Raw genomic sequence first — 14,215 nt, forward strand, 5'->3', positions numbered from 1 at the left:
ACTGATAACAAATAGAAGTTCTATTGCATGTTATCAGTTAATGAGACACTCACAACACATGGTTACTAAATATTTGTCCATATTTCTACAATGTTTAATTTCATTGCTGACACATTTCAATGACTTAAAGCAATTTCCTTCAGACTTTCCAAGTAGTTCCCTGACATTTAATTCTTCAAGACAACCTACCTATGCACTTAGTGAATCACTGTAAGGATACACCCATGAGCTAGAAGGCATGGCAGCTACTAAATGAATGGTGACCCAGCACTACCTTATCTCCAAAGGCAGGAATTAACCAACTAAAGGCAACAAGAACTACTCAGACACTAGACCCTGCTTAGTCCAGCACTCCCATTTAAGTCAGACTGGGTTAAGCGCAGCAAGAAAGCTAAGTAAGGCATGCTCCTGCTCATCCTTACTAGAGACTTAATGAATTAGAGTCCAATCACGTGGCAGCCCAAGGCATCACCTCACAGATCTACAAGTTCAAGCTGGCTCTTGGCCTAGTTGGCAAAGCAAATTCTAGAAAACATCAAATTTGGTCTTCTGGCAAATGAATACTTTCCACAACCTGCCAGGCAGTCCTGTCTATAACTTTACAAGCCACTGCGGATGCTGATGTGTAAGAGAGTTTGTAATAGTCTCAAGACAAGTGTTCAGTCAATGGAAATTGCCTTGTTTTGGAAAGGTATCTGGGACCCAAAAAATCACAGATCCTACATTGCCCCTGAAAAACCCATCCCGGGTACTTTTGCAACTATAACTCTGCCAGCTTTGATAGTTTGGGGGGATGCAGTTTCTGCCTTAGAGCTCTTGACAGGCACAGACCTAGTCTTAACACTGCTGTACCAGGCAACTAGTTCTTTCATTCTCCAAAGTCAAATAAACTCTACTAGCAAAAGCATTCTTTGCCAGTACAAACTGCATTAACATCAGGGTGGTTTTGATAGGATCCCCATGTCTTCTCCTTTCATATGCTTAGATAGCCATTTAAAAGCTATATGATATTTTCTGCTGATTAAAGCCTCTAAAATAATTCCCTCTCAAATTTTAAGAGCCAAAAAATGTTTGTTAGATTGCTTTTAATTTCTAATGCAGCAGTGACATCTCATATATGCCATATTATATAAATTACTTAGTCACAAATCCCAAGCACTTAAATGACTACTACAGTATCTGGGATCAAATTACCACACACAGGCAAAAACAACAGGCAAAATCAACAAACACCACTGAAGTGATCTCAAATGCAAGTTATGTCAACAAAAATGCTGGTCACAGACAGGCCAGAAGTAACTATATATTTCTGTTTTGCAAAATATTTTGCAGATTTAAGAGATTAAATGTCTCTCTCTAGCAGCAACAGTCAAATAGTTTTTTGTTCTATTTTGTTTTAAAAGGAAAAACAATGACAGCTGTTGGTATAGCTGCTCAGGGAAAGAGTTCTGTACCACGAAGAAAAAAGACACTCCTTGGAAGATATCTCAAACAAAACTCTGTGCTAGAACCCAAATAATACAAAACCAGACCAAAATCCATCCACCAGACTCCCTGTGAGCCGAGCTCCGCTCCAGCCTGTGCTAGGAACTGCTATGCTTCAACATTGCTCTCAACATGAATTTAGAGTTCTCCAATAGTCTTGGAACAGAACCACCACCATGCATTTTACAGTATCTTGAAGCAAAGAGGCTAAATAAAGTAGATGGCTCAAGATTAAAGACAAAGCAATAGAGAGATATGAGGATGTCATAGGAAAGAATTCATTAGAGATGTAGGAGTGGGAAGGCAAGACTTTCGAGATACGTTATCAGTTCAGTGAGGTTTCACTGCAGCGGAGACTTTCAGGAGATAAACCTGGAAGGCAGCATTTCAGATGCTCAGTCTATGGTCTAAGAGAAAGTCTGACAGCACATTCTCCTTATCACAAGCTATCAAAAAAGGGATCCTTCTCTGATGAAATGTAAACCAAACTGGAGGTTCTGCAGCACACTCCTGTGCTTAGTCCAAGCCTGACCACAGAGACAAAGGGAGTTCCTACAATGTTGCTGTAGGTCCTTCCCAAAAACAACCAAGGATGTGAATGATTTGAATCTTCAGGATTTAAAAGTAGGTCAAAGGGAATTTAAAAGGGAATGTCTTGGCGGAAGTGAAAAAGGATGGTGATATGACAGCACTGTGGGGATTTAGGCAATGGTAGACTGTGTAATTAAGTTTAAAGTTAATTAAACAGTTATTCAAAGTAGAGAAACAATGCAGACCTACATTTACATGCAAGGACTCAGCCAAAAGGTAAATTCCATGCAAATGTCTTGAAGTGAGTGGATGATGTATTGCAATCCAGCTGCCAGAACTAGCTCCCATGCCCACCAGTCTCCACTAATTGACCCATTTCATGGGCCACCAATGCCCAGCCTCAGCGTAAATCTGAGCTGTAACTTTCCACCATCAAGACAAATCAATGTAAGATAAGGAGACAGACCTTAAAAGTGAAGGCCTGTCCACACAGTTCTTAAATGGGATTTCAGGAGCGATTCCAAGCAACCAGTCCTTCCAGCAACAGCCCAACCAGTTACCAACAACCCTGTTCAACTTAACACCACTCTGTCTGTGTCAGCCAGCAGTTCATCTACCAGCACAACCATGTTTGTGCATCAGGACACAGTCCAGCTGTGAGCCACTTGTGCACCCAGGAACAAAACCGTAGCTCTCTCACCCTGCCTCCTTGAAGACAGTGATTCTCTAAATATTTTTGGCAGAAAGTCTGCCAAAATCTGCACAGAGAGTTGAATGTCCAAGAAAAGAAAAAAAAAAAAAAGCACACAGAGAATCCTTGCATCAATGGGGAACAAGCTGGCTGTGGGAAGACAGCCTGCCCTGCCAGTGGTGACTCCCAGATGGGGAAATACAGGCTCTCATGGTTTATGCATGAGTTCATAGGGCCATGAGCTGCTTTTGGAGGTGACCATACCACTGAAGCTGATTATAAAAGATTCAGACCTTCAGTATTCTTACAAGCCACTGAGGAAGAAACATTCCTACTTTAGGGATGGAGGCAGCAAAAAAAGTGGCATGTCCATGGATACTCAGGGAAGTCTCAGGAGTAGAGACTTCATTTCCAGACCCATGAAAATTAAGTGGGAAACACATGTTGCCATTGCTCTTTTCCTTTAAGCTGAACATAATTATTTAAATAATTCCTGCATGCCCCTAGATTTCAGTATGGAACTAGGGAAAATGAAAAGGTTTTGCTGACTTCGGCTTTCTGAAAGGGACTATGCTTTGAAAAACTGAAATGAAGAAAAATGCATAATGGATTCTTTCTGCTGCAGAAAACAATGCTGTGGAAACTGCTCCCAACCACCAAGATCATGTGCCCATGACACTATGCTTCCTCTTCAAAAACACTTCCAAGCATCCTCATGCTTACATGGTTTTGACTTCAGTAATTCACAGTAATTGCAGTTTTATTCAATTCCTCAGCAGGGTTTGTGTTGTAGGAATATTACATGAGTGCAAACGCCAAAGATACCATTCCAAGCTCCGAACCAAGGGCTGGTGATGAAACTCATTTAGTAGCAATAGACTAAAAGTTTATCAAAATAGTTACTGTGCTCCAGCTGCGTGCAGCAGCACAGTGGTGCTGTCAGGGAGGGGATACAGCTCTTCTGGTTTTCAGGACTCTCCGTGAACCTGCTCCACCCTGCTCATGACCTCCTAACTACCTACTCCGCCTGGTGACTGCACCCCTCCAGGCTTCCACTCCTGCCTGGGGATGTGGGTCAGGGCTGCTTCCACTGCCCTCTCATCCTTAACATCATCCCAAAGCACCCTCCACGATACCCTTTGCTTTTTGTTTTATCCAGTAACTACGCTGTGGAAAGGCTTCTTCAAGACTTCAAGAAAAACACCTTAAAAACATAATACTGGGGAAGTTCTCTCTGATTTCTCTGGGCTTCAGTAGTTCGAGGTAAGTAAGCTGCTCAAAGATCAGACGAACTCAAGAGGCTTTGAAAGGCAAAATACCTGACAGGAGGTGCTAATGTACCGAAGACATTAATAGCTGAAGAAATGAAAGAACTGCTTTCAGATTCATACATATCCTGAGGTTACCCCATGTGCTGCAGAATAAGACAACTTGCTCATAAACCATTTCCCATACTGCCTATTCAGTGTAGCAGGTACTTCACTCACAACCCTTAGTACTGTGGAGGAAAAATGCCTAAAAACATACAAATTGAACAAAAACACATTATTGCTGCAGGCTTGTATCTGTAGAGCTCCTGAAATATTCTCCAAGGCACAACTTACCCCATACATCTGTGAGCTGCAGCTGCTAGTGCTGACATTTTCCTTCAGCACCCTGGAAATTTTTATTTTTGTCGCAGAAAAGTTTATTTTATGCAATAGATCCCAACATTTTGTTTTCCATCCTGCCCCAGCTAAGTTTCAATTCTCCATAGGTTGGATTTCCCCACAAGAGGGAGTTAGGGACATGCAGCCCATACCACTTCATGGCACTAGCTAGCAAGGGGCTTGAGGTGGGAAGGCAAGAGATGGACACAAGCACTCCAGGAGTGTTGGTGTGCTCTCCATAGGAGAAGAGAGGCAGAAGCACAGGCTGGAAAGCAAGGCAGCGGTGAAAGCCCTGCAGCAGTCACAGCCTGGAGAGAAATCCCCACTAGCCACTGAAGCTAGCTGCAAAGTGTCTGTCCTGCCTACCTATCCATGGCAAAGGAGACACTTCAGAGATTATGTGAACAGACCAGACCTGATTAGGGTGTGTGGGCTGCCTGACCTTGTGGATTGCAGAAGACTGAAGGCTTTTACAAATCAAATCCTGTTGGAAGTACAGCGTATTCCAAGGGTAGAATTTGTTATAAGGGCTTTTAAATGTGTCAGTGACAAACCACGCACCACAAGCCTTAGTAAAACTGTTCCAATGGTCATTCACCCTCATTACTAAATTGTTCTGAATTTCAAGCCTAGATTTGTTTAGCCTCAAATGCACTATACCATAATCTGTTCAACTGAATAGCCTATTATTGAACATCTGTTCCCCATGGAGGCAATTTACTGAAAGCTCTCCCTCCCCCCCCCAAGCATCTCTTGGATAAGTAACGGAGGGCTCCTCAAATCATTCTCTGTGAACCCAGTGTTTTCATCTTTCTTGTGGCTGTCTTCTAAGTATTCACCAATTTATCACTATCCACTCCAAACAGAGGGCATCACCACAGGATACAACACTCCATAAGCGCTGCTGCCATGACAAAGACACATGCAGTCCATACTCCATCTTCCAGTTTCCATGCTCACACATTTTACCCTTTTGGCTACATTGCACAAGAAGGGGATGTTCAGTTAATTAATCCATCAAAAATGCAAAACTTTTTTCCAAGCTGATGCTTCCCACATTGGTCTCCTCTTCAGTGCCAGCATGGCTCTATGCTGGCCCACTAATGGATTTTGTTTTGCCTACTCCCTCCCTGTCCACCAAGCGATCCAGATGGCTGCCAGCAACTGTCTCCATTATTCAATACTCCCTGCAGTCTCCAAGTTACTAAAAAAAACTTTCAATCCTACTTGTATGTTTTCTTCCTGATGATTGACAGAAGTATTAAACAGCAGAGTCAGAACATGACACTGCAAGAAACAGACATCTGTCAGTAACAAGTCTCAATTTATTGCTGCATTTAATTAGTTTGGCTAAACAGCTTTTACACCATTACACATACGCTGTGATTTTATTATACTAACAGACTAGCATCCATACTCACACCTTTATCATCAAACTCCTTATCTCGTAAGAAACTGAGGGGTCTCAACAGGACCTTTCTTGCATAAACTGATGACAAGTTACATTAAAGAGAAGGTTAAAAGCTAATTAAATCAATTCCATTCTTTAGGATATTGTATTCCTAGGACCAACACCACACTGGCAGGCATAGTTATCTGAGCTACATAATGGTGGCTAAAGAGAAAAGACATAGTTTAAAAAAAAAATAAATAGCATGTTAACAGCAACATGTGTTCCTACTGATTAACATTTTCACATGAGCACTAGTAAGTGAATAAAGCTCCTTCACAGAGATTAAATGTTTGCTGCCAAATGCAAGGGCTCCTGACGCAGAACTCAGTCCCACCGCAGCATGGTGTGCTCAGGACTCTGGTAAAGGGCATGGAAGACAGTTATTAGATCACATACAAAAACAGTCCCTGCAAGGACAGGATCTCATCTCCCCAAGAGAGGATACCTCAGATATTAACTCACATACTATAGCTGATGTTAGCCAAAAACATTAGTTGCACAAGAATAAGGAATGCAACATTTTTTTTGCTATCAGAAGCAAGAGAGAAATTTATGTTTGAGATGACGTTGCTAAACCATTAGAAGAAAAAAAGCATTCTATTTTTCATGTGTTTCTTAGATAGGGTCATACAGTAAATCCAGTTTTCCCTCCTCTCCCGTATCTTATTACTATGATTAATGTCATCTAAGGAACGCTACATTGGACCTGGCAGGATCAGCTACATTTTAAAGATTTCCACAGCAACCACATTCTCCATTTGTTGAGCTGATTCTGTGGCCTTTACTTCTGTGGCTTATACTTAATGGTGCCAAATAAGGAGATAACAGCATTCTTAAGTACTGAATTTCACCCGACAAGAAGTGGAAGACTCACCGCTAAAAAGAAGAATTATCTTAAACTGAATTACTTTACACTGCTAAATGTAAGAATTATCTTACATTTGCCTTATAGAAAAGCAGAAGCTGTGGTGGTTCTTCCAAAGCTCCCCCGAAAAACGACAAATACAAAATTTAGTGCAGTGTACTATAGAAAAACAAAAACCCCTAAGATGTTGCCATCTTGACCAGCTGTGCCCATTAAACAAGAAAGCAAGCCATTCCAGGATAGTTACTTTGCCTATGCTGAACCTTTTAAATGTCAGTGTTGCAGCTACAAGCACAACACCACCATCCAACAGCAACAATTGTTTTTAAAGCTATGATGCTAAACACCAGCCTGCTTGCCAGTGACACTTCTCCATGGAAAGCTGCCCAAGTCGGTTAAGTACCACAGGCTGGGCAAATAAATGCCAAGTGTCAGACAGATGATAAATCAGAAAGGGCCGTGGAAATCTTACGCCATTTCAGAAAAGGTATGTTGTTACCCAGGAATTGCCTGTTTCCACTCAGGGGGCATCCTGACCCTGACTGATGGGCAAGATATCTCCAATACACCATAAATCCGTGAAGCTTTTAGTATGAGGAGCCTCTGGATGCTACCTAGCAAAGCTGGTGGTGGTGTTCTTCCCAAGGAAGGCGTCTGCAGATACACAGATCATGTAACCAGCCCCGCACAAATCTGAACCTGTTTCAAAGCAACCAGCCTTCAAGAGCATTCTGCTCCAGCCAAGTATTCAGCATCAATAAGACCACCTCTCACTCCCAGGTACTCTAGCTCCAAAGATCTTCTGAAATCAAGTATGTCTGGGAGATGGTGTTCCCAAGACTGTGCTGTACTCCACGTGCAGAACTGTTTGGAGGACAGTTTTCTTCTGCAGATGTCTGGTTTTAAGGCTTTCCAGCAGACTCAAGAATGTGCTGTCAAACAGCAACACTCCCTCAAAAACAGGCTATGAAGTGCGTGTACTCAAAAATGCAACTGAAACCTTGCTGTTCCAAATAAAACACACGGCTTGGTCTAAACTACTTACTGATAAAGCAAGGCATAACAGATATTGAAGTTCCACTTGGCAGCCATGCAAATCTCAACTACTAGTATGTAGACATCTGACTGACAGATGCCACAGAAAGAGTCAGTACTTCTGCCCCCAAGGAAAAGGGGGTTTAAGCCCTTTTATTACAGAAACTTCAGTCAAGTCTGAAAAGAGATTTTGATTACTAACTCCGGATTTAAGTGGAAAAACCCTTACAGTCTTTGATCAAACCCATAAAATAACCCAGGGACTTCATGAGAGGCTGTTAACTAAATTTAACCAAATTTTAGCACCCAAAGAACTGAGAGGATTGGAGATTTAGGGGAAAATGCCAGCAGGAAAATTGTATTAAATGAAAAACTATAAGCATCACAATTTAAAGTGGCATTTTAGAATTATTTTCTGTTTTATTGAGATTTGTTTGAGAAGAAACTTCCGAACAGGAGGCTTTATGACAGACATTATAGCTGCACAAGAAGGAAAAACAATCTGTGGAATGAGTCTATATGCAGCTTCATCTTCACAAATCCAGCAGTGCTGATACCGTAGACTGAATCCAACATGCACTTTCCTGACTATGTCACATGTTTCAGACAAGGGACAACAGAGTTTTCCTCAAATTCAACTCTCTTCCCTGCAAAGTTTCCCACTGCTTAGGAAAAGCAGTTACTATATGGAACAGCAGAAGAGATTGCCATGGTCAGTCTCCAGTCTCCTAATTATCTGCTATGGAACTACTCCTATCACCCAAGCCTCATCTTGGGACCTTACAGTACAGAATGACAAAGGCAATCTTCAGTGCTTCTTATGAACAGCAAAACATAAATATTGAGCTCCAGGGCTCAGTGACACCTGCCTGGGGCTCCACAAACCACCCTGCTTTCCCCCAAGGCTACAGGAGCTGCTGCATCACTGGAAGAACATTAACAAGGACTAGTCCCCCACTGCCCACAGCCTGCCCCAGGGCACTCAAAGGGTTTTCTCAGACCTCCATGATTGCCTTCAATTTTAGTACTGTCAGTTTTAGAGTCATTGCAAACCTGACAATGGCTAAGCCTGAGCTGAAGAGCTGTTAAGAAGTGGACAATGAAATGAAGCAATATAAAGAGGCATGCCTGGCTTTAAGATTAGCTCAAAGAGCCTTTTGGAAAGCCTACAACAAGCTGAAGAGAGTTAATTTGTAAGGAAATGTCATTATTGAAAAGATGATATGCCCCACTGCTATGACAGAAGCAATTCTTGCCATCACAGTTTCAAAAGCCTTGATTTAAACCAATCAAACCAGGCACCTGCCTATGAAAAGTAAGATGACTTATACCAGCATCGAGACAGAAAGACAAGCTTTGAAATGAGAAAATATTAATCTGGTGCTGTGTCCTGGCTTTCTGTCATGTGTGAGTTCTTATACCTAAGCACTTGCATACTGTAAAATCCTCATTTCACTTAACAAGACTGCTAAAATATACTCACACTGAACAGCAGAAAAGACGTTTCTCTCAATCAAATGACTTTTTTTTTCCCCCATTTCTTTCCTTCCCAAGAAACTGTTTTTACATCCCTGCAAGCATTCTGGTGTACACCAGTCTCAGCTACATAGGAGGGTGGCAGGGGGAGATACACAGGTGGAAGAAAAGGAAGGGTTAAGTACATAATTTTCCAACAGTCTTCCCCAAAGTGTGAGTTTTCCACCTGGGATGTCTAACATGAGGGTCAACATTTTCTGCTCTAGGTCTTTACACTAAACAAACACGTATTTTTCAAAGGGTTTATGCAACCCCACTCCCAAGCAGGGAACTGCAGGTGCTTGCTTTTGATAAAATCCATGCAGGCACCTTTTGTTTTCATGGCTATAAAGTGTAAGCCTTGTAGACTCTCCATCTGTTAGCTGCTCTTCCTTACACTCCAAAAGCTGCAGGGTGAAAGGCAGCAAAGTCTATAACAGGCTAGCATAGTAAATAGTGTTATAATAAAGCATGGGGGGGGAACCCTCCCAAAAAGTCATGCTCATAAACAAATTTTAGCATAATCTGCTTGTGTTAAATCTTTAACTATGATCTTGTCTTGCAAGAACTCATGAAAGTTTACCAACTTTAGCACACGATCTACTGTCACAAGCTCAAAAATACCACAAACCCTGAAAAAGTGCATTACTTGCAACTCTCAAGCAACAGGACATAGTTTTATAAGATTGATTTAGTTAACATTTACTTATTTTCAATCCAGAAGTGGCGATAGGCCTCAGGCCCATCTTACCCAGCTGAGAAATTGATGTCTTTTCTACTTGTTATAGAGATTTTAATACAGTGACATTTATGACTTCCTCAAGTAGCAGTTCATAATATCTGCCTATCCAAGTATTTCACCATAAATAGGAGTCAGAGGAAGTTTTAATCCATTAAACTGAGAAATCAAATTTAAACTTCCTGGCTTTGGTTGCTTGTTGATACTGTTTTGGTTTTTGTTTGTTTGTTTAAATCATTTCTCTCCATAAGTGGGCTTTTTGCCATTTAAGAGACATTCAATTTCTATGGCAAGATGTGGTCTCTTTGGTACTAACAACAAAATTTACTGGAGAACACTCTGTATCAGGAATTAGATATTATACAGGCATCTTAGCCCCACAAGTACTAGATGAGCTTGCACCCTTCACAAAGGCAAACCAGCACTTCAGATCCAATGAGGCAATGCAGAGAAAAGCATGATTCTGGCCTGAGTCAGCTCTGATCCAGCAGTCTTACTAATTTGGACTCTACACCACAGAAATTGGGCTCTCTTAGCCTTGAACTGATCCTGGAAGCAGCACAGCCACATACACAGAGCTTGGGCCAGGGGATTAGGCCCTGCCAGCACCAAGCTGGCTCCACATGAAGCCATTTGCACGTGCTGGGTGGCTTACATGTAAACTAGGACAAAGCCACCCACAGGTAACTAAGGACTGACTAACTTGGACAGAGCAGAACTGGCTCATGTTAAGTCACTCATGACTAAAACATCATATTCAATTCCACAGTAATTGTAGCAAATAGACCAAACAAATCATTAGTGTGAACTCACCTTGGACTTGACCTGGAGACAAGTGACTGTTTTTCCTGGCATTTATTGCCAGCACATCCTCACTAAACTGCTCAGTCAACAAGTGTCCAGCTGCTGTATCTGTGCAGGCAGGATATCTGCCTCGTTTCTTATGTTTCTTCCTCCACATGTCCTCCTCATCCTTTTCATCAGACTCAGAGGACTTCAGCAGAGCTGCACAGTGTCTCAGGCTGTTTGATACTCTCCCACCCAGGTCATCACTCATATTTAACAAGTCAGATGCAGCTCCGTGCTGATGTATACAATAATCATCCTCCACCTCCGAGTCTCCTTCTAGACTAACAAAGGCATTTCTTTCATGAGGACATCTGTTCTGAGTGATCTGTAGTTTATCATCCTCAAATCCTCCAGGCATGCTCTGTTCCAGATGAGATGTTCTGACTGGTGAATAGCTGTGCACATTCAACCCATTCCTGACTGGATTATCCCCCTCCAGGCCTCTCCTGAGAGGTGGGTCCAGATCCGAGCTGGGGTCATCTTCTAGCTGCATTGTCTGTGAAATCTGATTCAAATATGACCGGAACCGGACACTGTGGTGCTTTTGCACAAGCCTTGCGTAAGCATTCTTCTGGGGAGCAGCAGGCTTGTTCAATCCCTCCTTGGCACCTTGGGCAGTAGCAGTATTTCTCACATTCCCCAGCTGATCCATAGTGCAGTAAAAGGCCCAAACTTCAGTTACAAATAGACACAGGGAAAAAAAGGGTTATTTTCTTGAAACAAATGTCAAATAATTGATTACACCAAAAGAGGCAAAAGTGTACTAAATAAAAATGTACTGTCCTTTACAGAAATTCTGGATTGGTAAATCACTCCACTGGGGGGAAGGGGCTTCATGACGCACCTGCACCAAATCCCTGTCAGTGACCTAAAAGCAACCACAGCCCATAAGCCATACCTGCCCATATGCCACATAAAACAGCAGTTTCTGTTATAAGGCTGACACCCCAAATATAAGGGATTCCTTCAATCTGCTCTTTCTTGCCTTTGAAAAAGCCAGGTAAATTACAGCAGTGACTGACAGATTGTATCAGATGCATCAGTTTAGCAGTTATCAGAAATAAAATCTTGTCCTGTCCAACCTGGAGTCTTCAAAAATAACTGCATCCTTACTGAAGTGTTTCAATACTGCTGTAAAAAGCATGCATTGCGTGTCAGCTCCCTCTCACAGTGGCTGACACTTCCAGATTATATAGGACATTTGCTTCAAATACCAAGAATAACCATTACACTTCCTTTTTCTAGCTTTAAACGTACTCCCAGTGTGATGGAAATAAAACAAATTCTCTAGTACACGTACCTACTTTGCAAGAGCTCGTAATTCTTAGTGACTGAAATACACTGGCTTCCGCTCCATCCAGTGCCAGTTTCTGTAGATGGTACTATGCCTCCACCTTTGCTGTACAAGTGTGGAACTTAAGTAGCTGAAGCATCTTTCAATTCTTTTTCAGCTGCTCTACCTTTTAAGTTTTTGGAGCAAAACAATCTAGTAAGTTGTCCTCAGCTACTATTAAGGTAAATTATAGGTATAGACAGGACATAGCAATGATTTTTGCTGTATGTAATATCAAAGGTGAATGTAAAAATACATTGATAATGGAGACCAGGGAAAATGCTATCGCCTGTGGGCTTTCATGAAAATGCCTATTTTTTCCTTCAAGACATGTTTGAAGCAGAAGAGCTGACTTTCACCCCAGCTAGTATGTTGAGAATTTCAGGGCTCACTGGCATTTCTTCTATGCCAGAACTAAGGGGCACTGGACTCAAAGCTAAACTAAAGGATACTGTCCTTTCTCTTCAATTCGGTAAGCACAGGGGTATTGGCAGGACAGAATACAAAGCACAGCAGAAGTGAAATCTATATTCCCTTGCCTACTCCCAGCATGCTTGGAATTTCTCATCATCCTTCCCAACTCCCTTCTCCCTTTTGCTGCAGTTGCACAGAGGATAAGGACACAGGCAGTCTCTTCCGAGCATATAATCCCAGGGAACAGGGCACCATGCGGCAGGGACCAAGGACTGCAGAACCAACTCCTCCCCAGAGTGCCTGCTGCGGCCCTTTCAAAGAAACAACATGTGCTGCAGCAAGATTTACTTAAGTAACTGAGCAGAATGTGAACAGGCTTCACAATACAAAGCAAAAAAAATTAAAAAACCCTGAATAAATAGGAAAAATTCTCTGTGTGGTTTGTGATTCTTCTTCCTAAGATTTTCCATTGGTGCTGGCCAATAACTAAACTTTTCTAATAGACTGACCTGCTACAGATTTATTACAAAGCCATCACATGGGTAGGTCTATGGTAAGCTTTCTTTTAATATCACCTTTTCCCACTGCCAATTCAACAAAAGTAGATAACATTTATAAAAGCCAGTAGGACTACTCCAAACACTGCTTCCAGGATACAGGACTTTGCCATCTTTACTTACAAGCAAAAAGTAAACATTCACACCTCGCCTACGCTATAATTTCTGCAACTTTAATCACGTTAGCAGTTGGCAACTGTAGCACAGGCAAAAAACAGAGACTTGCAAGCCCCCCTGCATTACAATTTCATCATTAGTCTTCCATGGGCAGCCAGGAATTGACAGCTGCCTAACAGTGGGGAGCAGGGAAGGCAGAAGTGAGTGTGAAGCTGGGTGCAAGGTACATCCACCCTGCCGGGCTCCCGTTGACGGGACTGTGGGCACTGTGGGCGAATGAAAGCCAAGAAGGAGGCACTGAAGGAAGACGCTGGCACAGCTAAGCCCAGGATGAAAGCTGCCCGTCACTTCCACCCAGCTGTTTACGCAGAGCGGCACCGGCCACCCTCACCCCGTCACCGCCCTAGACACAGTGCTCGGGGATACCCAAGCACCCCAGCCAGCGCCCAGCAGCGAGAAGCCTGAGGAGCAGGACCGGAAGCGGGACTGCAGGCTCCAGAGGCAGCCCCGGCGCCGCCCCGCGCCCGCCGCCTCCCCTGCCAGGCGCGAGCACTCTCGCCCGGAGCGCCCCCGACCCCCTCAGGGACGCGGCCAGGGCTACTGCCGCCCTCCTGCGGGGCCCGACGAAGGCGCTGACGCCCGCGCCCGCCGGACGAGCCACGGAACGCCCAGACCAGACCCCGGTCACGGCGCGGGCGCTGCCAGGGGTCTGACAAGGACTGAGCACCGCCGGGCCCGACTAAGGAGCAGCTCTCCTCCCTCTGCCCCTCCCTCCGGTGCCGACCCGCGGAGGGGGCACCGCGCCCGGCCCCAGCACTCACCGGCCGAACCGCTCCCTGCGCCGCTCCGTGCCGTTTAAATGTCCCAGGGCCTCCAAAGGCCACTTCCGGGTCGGAGGCGGCCTACGGGCCGCAGCAGGGCCCAGAAGGCCTCACGCGCGAAGCGCTCGCTCCCTATTCCACCCTGGCGGGGCGCTCCCGGT

At 43.6% G+C, this 14,215-nt stretch overlaps 1 protein-coding gene across 3 annotated transcripts in view; it reads right to left on the minus strand.

Moving 5' to 3' along the window:
- The window catches only part of DIS3L2 (DIS3 like 3'-5' exoribonuclease 2), a 199,849-nt gene extending 185,634 nt beyond the window's left edge, over positions 1-14,215 (minus strand). For all 3 annotated transcript variants that reach the window (XM_062625978.1, XM_062625976.1, XM_062625975.1), the window contains exons 1-2: positions 14,055-14,215; positions 10,777-11,484 (exon numbers count right to left, since the gene is read on the minus strand). In XM_062625978.1, the coding sequence (XP_062481962.1) occupies positions 10,777-11,464 (688 nt within the window). In that variant the 5' untranslated portion in view covers positions 11,465-11,484; positions 14,055-14,215. The remainder of the gene's footprint in view (positions 1-10,776; positions 11,485-14,054) is intronic.

This window comes from Pezoporus occidentalis, unplaced genomic scaffold (genome assembly GCF_034315485.1).
Source record: "Pezoporus occidentalis ecotype Australia unplaced genomic scaffold, CSIRO_AGI_Poc_V1 ctg285, whole genome shotgun sequence".
In the NCBI taxonomy this organism is placed as follows: Eukaryota; Metazoa; Chordata; class Aves; order Psittaciformes; family Psittacidae; genus Pezoporus; species Pezoporus occidentalis.